General features: G+C 55.2%; 1 protein-coding gene across 1 annotated transcript; it reads right to left on the bottom strand.

The window, feature by feature from the left end:
* Positions 1-354: 354 nt before the first annotated feature.
* LOC119098242 (transcription factor Sp4) lies at positions 355-13,599 on the bottom strand. The gene is made up of 13 exons (XM_037221168.1): positions 13,479-13,599; positions 11,571-11,820; positions 11,148-11,256; positions 10,392-10,618; positions 9,887-10,012; positions 9,352-9,520; positions 4,834-4,874; positions 4,254-4,479; positions 3,531-3,741; positions 3,119-3,302; positions 2,446-2,565; positions 2,065-2,145; positions 355-1,707 (listed from the first exon to the last, which is right to left on the bottom strand). Exons 2-13 carry the CDS (start codon positions 11,790-11,792, stop codon positions 1,579-1,581), a joined length of 1,845 nt encoding a protein of 614 aa, XP_037077063.1. The 5' UTR covers positions 11,793-11,820; positions 13,479-13,599; the 3' UTR covers positions 355-1,578.
* Positions 13,600-16,638: the final 3,039 nt, after the last annotated feature.

Consider the following 16,638-nt stretch of genomic DNA (forward strand, 5'->3'; position numbering starts at 1 on the left):
GACATGCATACCCGTTTCCTGTCAGACATGCATACCCGTTTCCTGTCAGACATGCATACCCGTTTCCTGTCAGAGAATGCCCGTTTCCTGTCAGAGAATGCCCGTTTCCTGTCACACATGCATGCCCGTTTTCTGTCAGACCTGCATACCCGTTTCCTATAAGACGTGCTACTTGTTTCCATCAATCAGACATGCACACCCGTTTCCTTTCAAACATGCATATCCGTTTCCTTTCAAACATGCATACCCGTTTCCTTTCAAACATGCATAGCCGTTTCCTATCAGGCATACATATCCGTTTCCTATCAGACATGCATACCCGTTTCCTACTATGCCGGTCTACCCATACCGGTTGATTCTGCACCGGGTTAACTCGCTGAATGCATGGCTGCGGCACCAGCGACGATATTCGCAGAATATGGTTCCTTAACCGGCGAGCGGCACTAGTCGCGCTCCACACAACGTGCGGCTTCTTTTGGCATGCACGAAATAGCTTGCCTTGTTCTTACCGCGGAAAATAGACGTAATTTCCACCTCGGCCGTTTTTATCAGACATCCTATACTTAACCGCATGCGTGGTTTGTATTGTAGAGCCATGCGTTCACGAGCAACACACACAATAAGGCACAAACCAAGGAAACTGCCGCATCGCGGCACTGCATTGCGTTAAACGCAAGAATGAAACGAGCCTGCATTGTCAGATTTGCTTAAAGCGCGCCGGAAACGCAGACGAACATCCCGCTAACCACGACCCGAACCGGCAAACAAGCTGTTCACAGCTGTATTCAGTGGCAATTTGTAATAAACAATTTGTCGTTTTCCAAAACATCGCCAGCCACCACGGAGCTCCCCGAGCGGGATGCGTGATAGAGGCGGGCGCCCACGCACGTCTCAGGGTACATGACCGGCCATCCATGGTCAGCAGTACATGTATCATCCTACTGAAAGACAAAACCAACTGTACATTGTGCTCTCCCCCACAGCCAGCAGACAAAAGCAGCGGAATAGTAGCCGCAGTCAACTCCAGGAGTTACACACTCGTTGCGGCAAGACGGGTGGGGCTCAACACAAAATAATGCCTAAAAATAAATACTACCATGCCACAGCATTGTACTTGTATGCAGCACGCGTAGAAACAACGTCCACGCCCGGATGGCATGCGAGTTGTCAAAACCTACGGTACAAAATGTATAAAAAGAGCGAGTTCTCCCATAAAAGTATACAGAGCGCCAACGAATCCAATCTGAGCGTTGATTCTAGGCGACCGTGAGCGGGCGCAGCTCTCGGATGCTTCACGTGACGCCCGTGGGCACGCCACAACGGTGCCGTCGACACACCGGTGCCGCCGGCACGCCGGTGCCGTCCAGTCACCGGCACAGGGCGCCCCGTGAGATTCACACTCGCACCGCTCGCGGGGCGACGGGCCGTTCAGACCTCTCCATTGCAGCCCTGCATCTAATCTCGTGGAAATCTATCGCGTCCGAAAACGTACCATTTGTAAAATCATCACAGGCGGCCGCGCGCACCAGCGGTCAGTCGGGCCTCAACCGCGCGCGCCGACGGCCGCGCCGCGCCGCGCTACGTCATCGCGCCCGTGTCCAATGAGTTCATGCCGTCGCCGATGGCGAGCTGCGATTGGTCGGCCTGGTGCTCCATCGTGATGAGCAGCTTCCTCTCGTCGCCGATCGGGTCCGGGCTGTCGATGTCCTGCGGGGGGAGGGGGCGGCGGGTCGGCACCACGGACGCGGCATTGCACCACGCCCATCAACCCCCCACTCCAGCCGAGCAGACAGCAGGGTAGTGTCCAACACTCAGGCCCAAGTATTCTGCTCTCCGACTCGGATAATCGGATGTTCATTCATTTGGCAGATCAGGCCGGTTATCACATGGAAACTTACGAGTCCGTGAGCCTGCGCAGCATATGGCAGAACAGATACTGCGCTTCCACCCTGGCACAGGCTAGCCTGGGGTCGCACATGTCAGGAGAAATCCCCAACACTGGAGAAATTCCGCAGTTGCGCAGCCAGGTGACAGATCGCCGTCGGCACTGGCTGCGGATCTCACCTGTTCAAGGCTGTCCGGGTCCTCACACTCTAACACCGACTCGGTGTACAGGATCCGAGGCGACCCCGGCTGACCCGCCTCCTATCGGCACACGCGCGAAACATAAGCTACCGCGACAGGCCGCACCACTCAACCACGAAGACGACATGGAGAGACTGAGGCATTTTCAGCCACGGAAAGATCCACTCCCACAGCTGGCCGGGCGAAGCGACCGCGCAAGTATCACCAGCAAATCCTTATCTAGACAGGATGTTTAACTTTCATGACAGCCAGACGCGGATCGTATGGCGCGCCAAACGCTTGCACTACGGTCACAAGGGGGTTAGCGCCGGTCTGAAGCTGCGCCAAACCGGCCATGAGCGGCGAGACCGGCGCACTTACGCCGGCCTTCAGCTTGAGATGCGTCTTGGCGTGCTTGCTCAGGTGGTCAGAGCGCATGAACCGCTTGGAGCACTCGGGACACTGGAAGCGCTTCTCGCCTGTGTGTGTTCGCTTGTGCCTCTGCGGGCAGAGCGGAGCGAACGCACGAGGTCACCACAGACCCAAGCCGATCACCGAAAGCAGCTTACTGAGATAACAGACGCCTGCATCATATCAAAAGTCAACAGGAAACACGAACGTAACTTAACACCTGCAACCACCAACACCGCATAAAACTGGAAAACACAGGCAGCACGCACGCAAGATGAGGCGCGAGCTGGACAAGATGAGGGGGGGGGGGGGGGGGGAGGAGGAGAGAGGGTCGTCACCCAACTTTTCCGGAATTTGGCATTGCACCTACGGCGATGCATGGCAAGAAATGCGCTACAAACATGGAAGTTTCTCAAGTTTTGGAACAGGTGGCGCAGGCAATGCATTACCGCACATAAATCGTAAACCCGCGGATAAGCTAGCGCCCATACAGCCCAGCTCCTATCAGCCCCTTCAGCCCCCCCCCCCCCCCCCCATTTGCGACCTCTCAACTCGAGGTCCTTATCCAGCTCCACACCCAATCCGCCCGCCTCCCGCCCCGTCGCACCCTCCATCGACCTCTGCGCCGCCAGCATCGCCGCACCTGCAGCTCGTCTGAGCGCGTGAACCGCTTGCCGCAGTAGACCCAGCTGCAGACGAACGGCCGCTCGCCGCTGTGCCAGCGCAGGTGGGCGCGCAGGTGGGATGTCTTGCCGTACATCTTGCCGCAGCCGGGAATATGGCAGATGTGCACCCGCTTCTTGTCGCTGTCCGGGTTGATCACTTTGCTGCGTGGCGGTGGCGGCGGCGAGAGGGGGAGGAGAGACTGAGGTCAGCACTGGGCCGGTCGGGTGAGGTGCGCTGCCAATCCTGCACGAGACCCATTCACTGACGAAACGCCGTCACGTAGAAGTTCAATTGACATCTGCAATGCTATACAATACAAGTACGGCTGTGAACTGCACCGTTCGCCAACCAGTGGAAGCAAGGCACAGCATGCGACGCCGAGCACTCACTTGCCGTCGGTGTCGCGGCAGTTGGGACACGAGCAGGCGACGCGCCGCAGCCGCGTCTTGGGGCCCTCCTCGCCGCTGCTGCAGTCGGGCGACGCCGGCGGCACCTGCGCCACCAGCTGTCCGCCCACCATCTGCATCTGGATCAGCTTGTTGCCGGCCTCGGCCTCCGGGGCGGCGACCACAGGCGCGGCCCCGGCAGCCGCGGCGCCCGCTGCCGGGGCCGAAAAAGTCAGCCGGGTGCAATGACGGACACGTGCGCGGGGGGGGGGGACGTGTCAGGGCACACAGCGAGGGGGGAGCCCTGCTGGCAATTTACCTCCGCCTTTACGAAGAGTCGCGGTCAACGGGGGGGGGGGGGGGGGAACACGACCCCACCGCAAAATATGACGCCGGTGTGAGCACTAGGCACGCGGCGCAAGTGCGAAACAATTCGCATCGGGCTCGTCTGGCAGTCTACGAACAGTGCAAGTGCGATACGATTTCCCTTTGAGAGACACGCTACTAAATATCCCAAACGCCTCAAGTGCGATCGACATGACACACAGCTGGCACAGCGCCAAAACACGCCCAGGGTCGCACAACCGCCACCGTCCGCCCACGTCGTCACCAGACGAAGCCAGCACGGCTGGCACGTACGAGGCTCTCGGCCCGACCGCGTCCGGAGCACGCATCCGCCCCTCCCCGTCCCCGGCCCGCTCATCCCGTGACCTGACCCCTGCTGACCTATGATCTGGGCGCCGCCCGGCAGCGTGTGCACCGTCTGGCTGGGCTGCTGCAGCAGCTGCTGCAGGCCCTGCGCCGAGATCACCTGCACCGGGCCCAGGCCGGGGATGTTCTGGATGCTGACCTGGCTGCCCAGCGTGGCGCCCATCAGGCCGTTCAGGTTCGGCACCTGGTCGCACGCGGGTCGCGTCAGGCGCGCGGCAACGGCCGCCCAGAACACGCGCAAACGCCGCGAGGTCGTGCGTCACATACGCATACGCCGGCATCGTATCGCCTGCAGTGCACGCTCCCTTGATTATCGCGACCACGCCGATAAGATTAATGGACATTAATCCGCCGAGTTGTCCCACACATCCAAATAAGCATCGCTCCATGACGCAGCCATGTCGTAACAGTCGCCCTTCCCTCGCTCTCCCACAAAGCCACATCCAGCAAACCGGTTACTTGGCGGTGCCAGCCCAGCGAGCGTCTGCCGCGGCCGCCGCCTGCCCGCAGCGGCGCGGACCGCGCGGCGCGCGCCCACCTGCAGCACGTTGGCGGCCGGCTGGGAGCGGGCGGCCGGCTGGGCGGCTCCCACGCCCGGCGCCCACACGGCCAGCTGCTGCTGCGTGCCGTTCGGACCTGCCGGAGCGGCCGGCAGTCAGCGCTGGAGGGCGGGCGGTGGGCGGGGCACGGCTGCAGGCCGGACACGTGATCCGGGCGGTGGCACATGGCGACGGGGTGCGGCACAGGCAGCGGCGAGATCCGCCGCCAGCGACAGACGGCAGTGGTTGTTGGCGACGAAGGCCCACGGTCCACGAGCGCGCCCCACAGATCACCCCACCGTATAATCTCGCATACGAACAACAAACAGTCGGCCACACTTCAAACTCTCTCCTTTAGGTCAGTACCATAGGCCGGTTAACTGTGAGACATAAGCGCATGGGTTCGCTAGGAAAACATGCTGTCTATGCACTGCCCCAGGACAGCCACAACCGAAATCGTATATCAGGGATTCAAACACGTTCCTCAGGGACTCGACGCATCCGCTGACCAGTTGCCACCAAAAAGCAAAAGCTTTATCTGTGGCTTTTATTCGTCTTTCTTACAAACACAACCATATCTTCGATCCGCGCACGAAATACGTACCTAAAAAGAGGCGCAGAACAGAACACAAGAACGTAGGCAAGGACACCATATCACTGAAGTTTTCCAACGCATAGACACTGTATCACTCGAGCTTTCCCATGAACAGACAACGGAAAGCGATCACTGTAACTAAGACGGCGCAGCCACACTACTGAGTCACCAAATATACAACAGCGCAGCCACAAGTGACTAAATCAATGGCTACCGACATCCATTCTGATAAAGGTGACCCACTCCGGAATACCGGTAAGCTTGTCAGACACCCAGCGCCGCTCCATGGGCTCCCCCGCCACCGGTGTCTCCTGCCCGTCCGGCCTACCGGTCTGGTCTTCGGCGCCCTGCACGCCCGGCTCCTCTGAAGCGTGTTCTGTCGCCGTCTCGCGGGGTCCTGCCGATCCCATCGCCGCAGTCCTTGGCTCTTCACTCGTGTCCGACAAAGCCACGTTGTGTTTTATCTCAAGTTCGGCGTGTGACTCGTTAGTTTTCCCCTGATCTTTGTGGCCACAGGCCGCATGTTTCGGTTCTCCTCCTCCCCCGTTCGCCACGGCCGCAGGGCTGCCGTCTTCTCCGGACAGCACAGCAGTCTTACCTCCACGGTCTGCTCCAGCCTCTACTGGCGTGGCGCCGTTCCCTCCACCCTTCACGTCACAGAGAGACCGGTCGCCGATCTCAGCACCGATGGCGGTCACCGTGGGCTGATCATCTCCTCGCACGTCAGCCTCAATCGGCCGGCACCCGTCCCGGTCCTCGGAGCTAGCCGCGGCTCCAACCGGTCCGCGGTTCTTCTCTGCGGCTCTGCCCACTGGCGCGGGGTCAGCGGTCCTGGGCTCACACGCCGACGGCGCGAGCTGTCCTTCCGCGTCTGTCAACGACGGCGCGTTCTCGTTTCGTTCTCCTTCATCTGTCACCTCAGGAGACGCTTCAACGCCGCTGTCTCCCCTCGCCTCACCCGCCAGCGGCTTGCGTCCGCTCTCGGCGGCAGCGGCACCCGGCATGTCCTCCGACCCATCCTGCTGCTTCTCTTGCGGCCAGCCCTGCTCAGTAGCGCCGGCCGTCTGGCGCGGCGCCGTCGCCTCAGCCGCGCCCAGCGCCTCCTCTGCCGTCTCTCTAGCCGCGCCCGGCGCATCCTTTGCCGTCGCCTGGCCGACGTCCCGCCGACTGCCGTCGCCGGCGTCTGCCGGGCGGCAGCCGGCCATGTCAGCCATCTCGCGGTACCTGTCGATGAGCCGGCGCTGCTGCTCCTCGGACACGCTGACCAGGTAGCGGGCCGTTTCCAGCAGCAGCAGCGCGCCCGGCCGCAGGCAGCCGGCCAGCGGCGCCGACAGCAGCTGGCTCATGCCGCTCGAGATCAGCGCCGCGTCGAAGCGGCGCCGGTAGCGGCCGCGTCGGCCCAGCAGCGCGCCACCGTCGGCCGGCAGCAGGTGTACGCGCACGTGGCGTGCGCCGGCCAGCCGGCCGCCCACATCGCGACACAGCGCCTCCAGGTTGGCCGCGTACACGGCCGTGGCCGAGGCGGCCAGGCGGCCGTTCTGTTTGCGGTGCAGCTGCGCGTCGTCAGTGCGCACGCCGAGCCCGATGAACGGACCGGTGACCAGGTCGGCCCAGTAGCCGCGCCGCAGCTGCCGCTCGCCCGGCCGGCCCAGCGCGCGCACCGTCACCAGCGTGCGGTTGGCGCGCGTCTGCTCGGTGCCTGGCCTCCGGAACGCCACGCCCGTCTCGCGCCAGTGCTTGTACTCGTCCGGCTGCACGAACTCGGCGCTCAGCCGGTCCCTGAGCCGCATGAAGTAGTCCCAGTCGAAGACGCCGCGGCGCGCGTCGTAGCGCCGCGCCAGGTGCTGGCGCAGGCGCAGGTCCCACATGCGCGCCACGTCCGGCTCGGCGCCGCCGCCGCGCCAGAACTGGAACACGGCCGCCAGCTGGTCGCGCTCGCGGGTAGCGCAGCTCGGACAGCTCGACCAGCGGCAGCGACACCGTCTCCGAGCCCGCCACCAGCTCCACCAGCTTGCTTGCCGTCGTCTCGATGTACTGCGCCGTGCTCGGTCGCACCAGGGTGTTGCCCACGATCTCCATGTACATCCACACCTTCTCCTGCAGGCCCACGCTGTCCGGAGGCTCGGCCAACAGCCAGAGAAGCAGCAGCTGGCGCGCGTACACCTCCACGCTGTTCTCCAGCAGGTAAAAGTTGACAGGCCTGTCCGTCCGTCGCAACGCTTCCGGCAGATTCTGCACGACGCTGCACAAATCCGGCGCACCGACGAGGAGAACGCTGACCGCCTCCGAGGATTCCCGATTCCAAAATTCGAAGCCGCCTGTGTCCGAGTTTCCAACAGCAAAGTCAACGGCTGGTGAAAATCCCCAGAGGGCGATAGAGCCCATAGCGTTCGCGGTATCCATCCCGAATGGATAACAGGCCAAAGCCCACCACTCCCGTGCGGAAGCAGATCAACTGTCAGCTCCAAACAGGTTTTCCAGATTTGCGAAGGCCACGAGCATCCGGCAGCAACACGGGCAATGCAGCCGTGTGTATCCGTCGGTAGCGGGGCTGTGTTCTCAGCACAAGTTGAAATCCACTGCCACACGACCACGCGACAACACTGCCGGTGCAGCGAGAGCTGCTGGTTCGATAAGGACGCCACCGGTTGTCATGGCAACAGCTGCAAGGGCGACTCCTGCTTGACGGTTCTTTCTGTCTCTGTTTACAACGATTTTTCACGAGGCAACCTTGGCAGGCGGCCAGCATGAAAGGGGAGCTCGGTGGGGAGTGCAGTTGACTAATGACACACTTACAGGTGGCCTGGTTTGCTCCAAGTTGGTCTCTTGCTTAAACAGCCGTTAATTCGGAATTGGCCAATTGCTTGCTTCAGCCACAGTTGCGTCAGCTGGGACAATCGCATGCCGCGTGCATATTGCCACAGTTGTCCCAAAAGTCAGTTTACTGCATCAAGCAAAAACCTCCACGGCGACATGTGACCTGATCATCCGTATGTCCATAACGCACGTATCGACCTACAGCTAGGTTTACTTATTTTCACAATAGCAAAGCTGAACATCATATTTGTTGGACTTTCCCATTGTTCCTATTCCGTGCTTCGACCAGTCTATCATGATCACGGTGCGGTGGTGTGGCCAGGATTTCCCCCAGGGGGGGGGGGGGACCAAATCGGATCATAGAGGCCCATCCAGCCTCTCTTCGTCGCTCGAGCGCCTCGCGTTTACATTCGAAGAGCCTTATAGGCTCGAGTTTCTATATCGACGCCTTGGGAGCACATTTATGACGTTTTAGAGCCCGAACATGCATTTGCATATGCCAATAAGTACCGGGGCCTCTGGTCCCTGGGGTACCCACCACCTCCAACAGGGGAAGGGGAAACGTGAGGGGACATGACAACAAAGGCTCACTCCCTTGGCTGCCACGGTGGTAAGTGCCGCGGCTGCGCCACAAGGATGATGCCCACTAACACGGGCGCCTCCTTGGTCTAGGGGAGGGATGCCAGCTCGGAGCCCAGCCGGCCCGGTTACGAGCCCAGGGTCGGGAGCATTGTCTGGCAGCCGTGATAGATACAGGTCAGCTGGCAACTGGTCAGCGAAGGTCGACCTGACCCCTGGCGAGGAGGTATTGTAGAACTGCACCAAACGTAAGTACCCCCATACTTGCCGGGAAAAGGTCCTGGGCAGAACAGCGCGGCCAAATGCGTGCGCTAGATCGAGCTTACACAACACAGGCCACTATTGCATGAGGTAAACGTTCACACTATGTTCTTCCCACACATGGGATGGGCCGATTTTCCACGTATCTCTCTGGCCATTCACAGGTCTCTCAGTGAATGGCGCTAAATAATCTTACGCGGCATGATCTCCAGACATGGGGTGACCTAGCAAACCATTACACCCTTACACACCGACTGTGACACATGCATCCCATGACCTGCCCCTGGCCAGCGGCCGCCGGCCGGCGTGCGGGCGAACTGACCCTGTACGGTGATGGTCTGCTGGCCGCCGATGAGGCCGGCCTGCGCCAGCTGCAGCGCCAGGCCCTGGCCGGCCGCCTCGGCGCCGGCCTCCTTGCCCTCCTCGGCCGCCGACGACTGGGCCGTGCCCATCACGCTCGTCGTGGACGTGGTGGTGGACAGGCTGGTCGGCTGCGGCACGGCAAGGGCAGGTCGGGTCAGGTCAGGTCATATGGCATGCTGGGAGGAGGCCATCCCAATTGTTCTCACATATGCCTTGTCAAGTATAGCTCTGCTGTGACACACAGCAGGCATAATACAATAGATCTCACCAAAATCACCATACTGTTCATGGAATTTATAGTTTCCAGGTGTGCCTGCATGTGGTTCACAGCTGACCCAGGACATGCGGGGTTTCATCGGAGCACTCCCAACACCGGCACAAACACTCAGACAAGCAGCACCCGTCCCTCAATCAAACAGCTACTGAGAACTCCCATGACCCCGGTCGGCTGGCTGCCAGCCGGCGCTCGAGCCCCGCGACGGGAGGCGACCAACCTGGCTGCTGGCGGCGGCCGGGGTGGCGGCTACTGCCGCCTGCAGCGAGGCCAGGTGGTGGGCCGGCACCACCTGCACCTGCTGGATCTGGCCCGTCGGCGTCAGCATCTGCGCGTACTGCGGGATCTGCGGAGGGGGGAGGCGGCCGCGTCACCGGCGAGGACAGGAAATGGCCTCTTGACGTTGCTCACATGACGTGCTTATTTCAGAGTATGTGACATGCCAGCTTCAATGATATGTCAGACATAACATGTCAGACCATTTACCTGTCTGATGTGTAGATAACAATACATTTAAATTGAGATCACGCCAGCCTCCTAAAATGTCAAATTTGCAGCAGATGCAGACATGGTGCATGAATATCATGTACAGATCAAAACTGTCACTGCAGAGTCAAAATTGTAGGATGATTGCATCACACTGTAGTCCGTGACCCCTAAATTCTGAACATGCATACAATCTGAGCCTTCTGGCTGCTTCCTTTTATGCACCGAGCCATGTTCACCTGGATCTGCGGCATCAGCTGGATCTGCTGGCCACCCGCGGACGCCACTGGCAGCTGCACTGTCTGCAGCACTGTCTGCCCATTGGCTGCTGACATGGGGATCTGCACTGAGATAGTCTGCATGCTCTGCTGCACTGGCAGCTGCACCAGCTGGATCCCATTCGGAGTCTGCACCTGCAGCTGGCGACCTGCGCCACACAGGGTGGGGGTTTGTCGATCGTTGATAGCTGTGGGAATTCAAAGATCATCAACTAGCCAGCTCGAGAACTGACAAACATAATCTCATTAACTGTTTGCGTGCATGGGCCTCCAGGCACTGCAACAGCAAAACATTATGTGAAGCAATCAATTCTAAGTAAAACTTAACAGTTTGGATGGACGGTCTCATGGGTGAATATGCTAGGGGAAAACAGGCCTTCAATTCTGACAACACGGATTTTGTCGATAGATATGGTAGGTACAACATGAATGATATAGGTACAATGAATGATACAATAAATATGATAGGTACAGTATATATGATATCAATACACAATAGATATAAAATCCCACTTCCCCAACTCCTGGGACAGGACCCATACCCATTGTACCTCACAGATGAGATATGAATCATGGCTGAACATTACAAATCTGGTATTTCAAGTTCAAAGTTATTCTCACGGATGCAATACAATGGAATGCACAACAGTTGTGATGAAACAATCGTGGGTTCATCAACAGTTGGTCCAGATGATGTCAGTTACCCTGTATCCATACCTGGACTAAGAGAGATGGCTTGACCTCCGACATTCTGCACCACATTGGAGCCTATCAGGCTCTGTGGCCTCACCAGCTGAGCCCCAGACAAAAACTGGGCTCCAGAGACCTGGTGACCAAGGATCAAAATATTGTAGCAGGAGACAGTCTTACAAAGTGGGTGGCAACTGGCTTAATTCTCCACAAAGGTCAAACACAACAAATGGGCAACATGTTGCATGTTCTGCAGATAATGACAATAATATTCACATTGCAACTATGACACTTGTGCAAATATAGAACAAAAGACAAAGTGAAATCAACAGACCTGGTCACATTTAACAAAGGTAATGGTAATGGTAATGTGAGCAATCAATTCATTGAATTGTGTGGCTAGCTTGATATTGGAGTAGCCCGACTGACACCTCATCATTGTTGCCTTACCAGATTTCCATGAGCCCCTGCTGGAATGAATGTGGCCTCCTGTCCATCAAATGTGATAGGGACTCCAGATGATGCAATGATCTGCTGTTGTTGTTGCTGCTGTGCTTGCTGTTGCTGTTGTTGCTGTTGCTGTTGTTGCTGCTGTTGCTGTTGCTGCTGTTGTTGCTGCTGCTGTTGCTGCTGCTGTTGCTGTTGAGGACTGGTTTGGGAGGTACTTGGCATTTTGATGTGAAATCCAGCCCCCTCACAACTGAAATAACAAGCCCAATGTCAGTCAGACATACCTGCAAATTGATCACATCACATGATGTCCTTATTATTGCAATTTAACCTGGATTTGGCATCAATGGTTTGCACAATAATGATTTGGGCCTAAGAGCATGCAAACTATAATGGCTATATAGCACTATCATGGTTGGCATGGCTTGCACAAGCTTACTGGGAAATAGGAATAGGTACACACCAAAGCAACATAAAAATAATGGTCATAGCCCTACAACCTGAGGTGGGGCAGCTTGTGGGCCTTCCATAACTGACCTGTCATGTTCAAAATGATGTACATCCTAATCCTAATAATTATGCAAGCGGGAATTTTCTGAAGTGTCATAGCTGGACAAGCACCATACATTGCTTCCAACTGAAATAAATGCATAGATTGCATACAATCTTTTGCACAAAACCTGTTTTTGAACCCCTCAGGCATTGCATAGGTGATGCACAATCATGGTGATGTAGGCAATTTCCATTTGAATATGCTCCAGTCCTCCAACTTTGAGAAGAAAGGGGGGGGGGGGATTATATCACAGGAGAAGCCTCTTAACTAAAACTACCCTCATAACTTGAGAAAAGGTGTAGCAATTTCACCCTGCTCATCCCTTAACATATTTTGCCTTTCTACACCCTTACCTGTCAGAGATCCTAGATCTCTGACATCAGGCCCTGTTGGTTATCAGGATATCTCAATTCATCCAAAAGGGCCATGCAAAATGTTGTTGGGTGGGTACCACAGGGAATCAAGACCTGTGCCTCACACATGAATAGTCAAACCTGCCCAAAATTTACATACTGCCAAGGTACCACATTACTGCTGGTTACACCCAAGCCAAGAGGAGGCCAAATTGGAAAGGCAGGATAGCGTGCCAGGACTAAACAAGCCTTATTGAATGGCGTTGACCTTATATCTATCTAAATGAAAGGAAACTAAATCTAAGGAAAAATATCTAACTATCATCTATGTGATTCATCCATTACCAAAAAAATGGTGGATCTGTGCTCACGACCTGTCATTTCTAAATCATAAGAAAGGGTCAAAGATGATGGGACAGAGCCCAACCATAAGTTGAGATAATTTTCCAAAGTTGGGACATAGAACAACTTCTTTCTATTTTTCCATCATTACTGAAAAAGTCACTAGCAAATTTTCATAAAGCTGGGAGGTCCTGGCCCCTTTGGCTTCTGCACCCAGAGCAAATGATTGCATCAGAAGCATGTGCTTATGTTCATGCTGACAGCACCAAATCAGGCAAAAGTGGACAAATTATGTTCCACCATCACAGCAGTCCACAACCTGGTTGACCTCTACTATCAGCCCTGCTAACCACAGTTACTGGCTCACTTTAACAAAAAATATGCAATGTGACTTGTTGACTTGGTATGGGATATAAAACTTTGACATACAGTTTAGAAAATGTGTGAGAGCTCCATAGCTGACCACCTTAAAGCCCCGCACGAAGAATATGATTTCCAAAATTATCATCTTAAAGCTAAGAGTACAGGTTTCCATTCGGGGCCAAGAATGAACGGCATAACAAACCAGGCATGAGACGTTCTCGACGCTCAATAGGTGCATGCCTACCAGCCTGCCACCCAAACCGTAGCATAATTCAGATTGTAAATGAACACACTTACGTTTGAGTTAAGACGGCCGCAGATCCCACTTCCCTCCCCAATTGCCGGCACGACCACCCAGCGAGACCCTACAGCCCCACGCCGAAACGGCCGGAACTACGCACACATCTCACCACGCCGTAAGCACATCCCAGTTTGGAGGAAGGGCGGGCGTCAACGAACTGGACAGTTCTTACATGTGGATTTTCTGACATTTCTATGCAGTTAAAAGCATTGAAGTTTTGTTTGCCTTCCCTTTTGTTGTTTCAAAATAGCTCAAACTGTAATATTTTTCCAGCTGCTTAGGAAATAGTTGGCACTACTTTCTGCGCATGCTTACATGTGCCAGCAAGCTCAGTCCCCTTGTTTGTGATTGGTGAGCGAGCCTCGAGCACGGTGAAAGTGGATAGGCGCGGTCCCCTGTCCCACCCACTTCGTCCTTCGGCACCGCCTAAAATCCGGTAGAGGCCGGCCAGGGGGCGGACTCAACGCTGATGACTGCGCAGCGCCAGTGAAGGGGCCGGGTTTCCCGGTCGCGTCGTGCGGTGGGCGGGGAACATACGCTGTCCAGGGACCTCCTTCATCGGACGCGATGCGGCAGGGCGGGGACGCGACTGCACGGCACGGCCTTGTTGGTCGGTGGTACTGGCGTGGTGGTTAAGTGAAACGGGGATTTAAGCGATTCCCGAGCGATCAAGTGCGGGGATTATTTAAGGTGCATCAGGAAATTTGCGATAACCGGCTGATGGTAACGGCTACTTATTTTTGCACCGAGGAAACATCGCGGCCCACTTCGCGTGGTGGTCGGAACCTGCAAAAATCGATGTGAACGCTGAGGATCGGTAAAAGGCGGGGACCGGGACCGGGAACACGACGCGGCGTCGATGGGGCCTGCGGTGATTATAAACGACGGTGGTCCTATTTGGCTTAAGTCGGTTGAGGTGATCGCAGGTGCGTGTGCAGAATTTTGCCACAGGGAACAACAGTATTTTCACTGGAAAATTGCGCGCTGCATGCGCATAATAGTTATTGCACGACGTACAATAACATGACGCGGTTTCAACCTACTGACCTTAAGGTGTCTACTTCGATTTTTAGTTCGCAGTTATTCACATGCTTGTTAAGAGGTAGGGGAAATGAGTGCATTGCACTATTCTAAACAAAGGCGTCCGATCCTATTCCTGCGAATTTACCGCGTATTTCAGTCGTCTCTATTTGAAAACCGTACCAGTTGTCACCACTACAGGTTTTCAACACTAGGGCTCCGGTGTAAAGAGAATAACGGGCAGATTTGCTCCCCTTTTTCGATGAAATTAACGGTTTCCTCAACTTTTTTGTCCCCGCTGGCTAAAGGTAATGTTTGATCTCATGCACGGCATTCCAAATGCCTTTTTGGAAAATAGTCCAGTTTACGTATTTGTCATACTTATACCCAATTTTCCGATGCATGTGGAGCTTCTGGCCGGTTTCCGCGATGTGCACAGGCGGGTATCATAATTTGAATTGGGTCCATGGCAAATGTGCCAGATGAGCGTAAGCAGCAGAATGATGGCACGTTTGAATGCGGCTGACCGCGAGCGCGGCTCGGACCATCTGTAGGGGGGTGGGCAGGTGTATGAGTTGTATCATGTCCAAGTAATATCTGAGGGTGTTTTACTACGACTACGTGCGACAGATGCCGAACTTGAGTCACTTGTTTGAAGCACAGCCGCGTCATGTATCTTTCAGTATCGTGCCAGCTGCACATGTGTTCGTGTCTTGGATTGAGGACGACAATCTTTGTTTTTCACATTGCTGACAATTGCAGTGATCGGTGGCAATGTATGCTTAAGGTCCTACCGAATAATCAGACTTATTTGAATCCTCTTCTGAGTGGTGAGAAATGCCTTTGCTGCATATGCCCGGCAAACATTTGGCGTCTCCTTGCCAATGATTTCGGGGCGGCCTAAACTTTCTTCCAGGATGTCGGGCGGCGCATGTTGTATCATCTGTGCGTGGGGCATGTTGTATCAGGGCTTCAATGTATCGACAATCATGCCAATGACTGCTATTCTGTCAATGATTGACTGACATTCTTGCCGTGACTTTCTGTTGTCCAGACAATAAGTCAACCTTTACAGCACCTGTGAACATCCACAATTCCTACATAAGCAGCCGAAACCAAGGTGGCAGCAGTTGTAAAATAAACACACTAATTAGAAAGCGCAGAAGCTTGTCATGTGATCGCGGCAGATAACGAAACAGCAAAGACGGGAGTCTCTTATTTACATGTTGCAACGCATTCAGCTCGCTCGCCATGCGATTTACTGCATGCAAAGGATCAATATAACTTCCCCCATCATCTCATGCAATTTTCCTACGATGGGGCATGTCGTACCTTTTAAAAGGGGCTCATTCAGACGTCATGTACCAAAACATGAAAGTAAAAAATAAAAAACGAAGACGTGCTCTATAAACTTTTACCTATTCATATGTACCTGAAAGATATAGCCGTCTGCACGTACTAACAACTGTGCGCTATCTTTAGTAACATGAGATAAGGGAGCGTGAAGTAAAAACTACTACAACTCTCCACACTCTCCATTTGAATGGAGTTTAAGCCGGTTTCGGCTTCAACTTCGTCTGGAAGAACGGTTGATTTCGGCTTATGTTTTGGGTTTGTGCCATTTTTATCAGCTGGCTTCGGCTTCGGCTTCCGTTAGTTATCTGAACTTTCGGGCGCTTCGGCTGCGTATATTTTGGCTATATAACGCCCAGTGGGCTTCGGCTTCGGTTTCAAGCAAATTTTGAATTATGGCCTCGGCCTCGGCTTCGTACGATCTTGGAAGATGTGCTTCGATTTTGGCACCATTTTTTACCCGAGTCTTGATTTTACTTCATGAGCAGGTCTTTACCATCCTGTCACCCCAATACACTGCAGAACTTTCAACGCCACGACGCATGCTTTGCTGAAAGCCGTAAACCACCCAGCCATTCTCAGGACCAGCAACACCTGCCGATGGCCGAGGAACTAACTGTCCAAAGCTCTGTGTACAAACTAACACAAAAAGCGAGGTCGATAATCCGAGAACAAAATGTTGCACTCGTAATGCAATGCACGTCGTGCACCAGCTCATACATCTTATGTGCTCCTTCTCAATTGCTCTGGAGAACACTGATAGGGTGCCGGTAGTGAGGTGGT

The sequence above is a fragment of the Pollicipes pollicipes genome, unplaced genomic scaffold (assembly GCF_011947565.3).
Source record: "Pollicipes pollicipes isolate AB1234 unplaced genomic scaffold, Ppol_2.1 Scaffold_4740;HRSCAF=5597_pilon_pilon_pilon, whole genome shotgun sequence".
Lineage (NCBI taxonomy): Eukaryota > Metazoa > Arthropoda > Thecostraca > Pollicipedomorpha > Pollicipedidae > Pollicipes > Pollicipes pollicipes.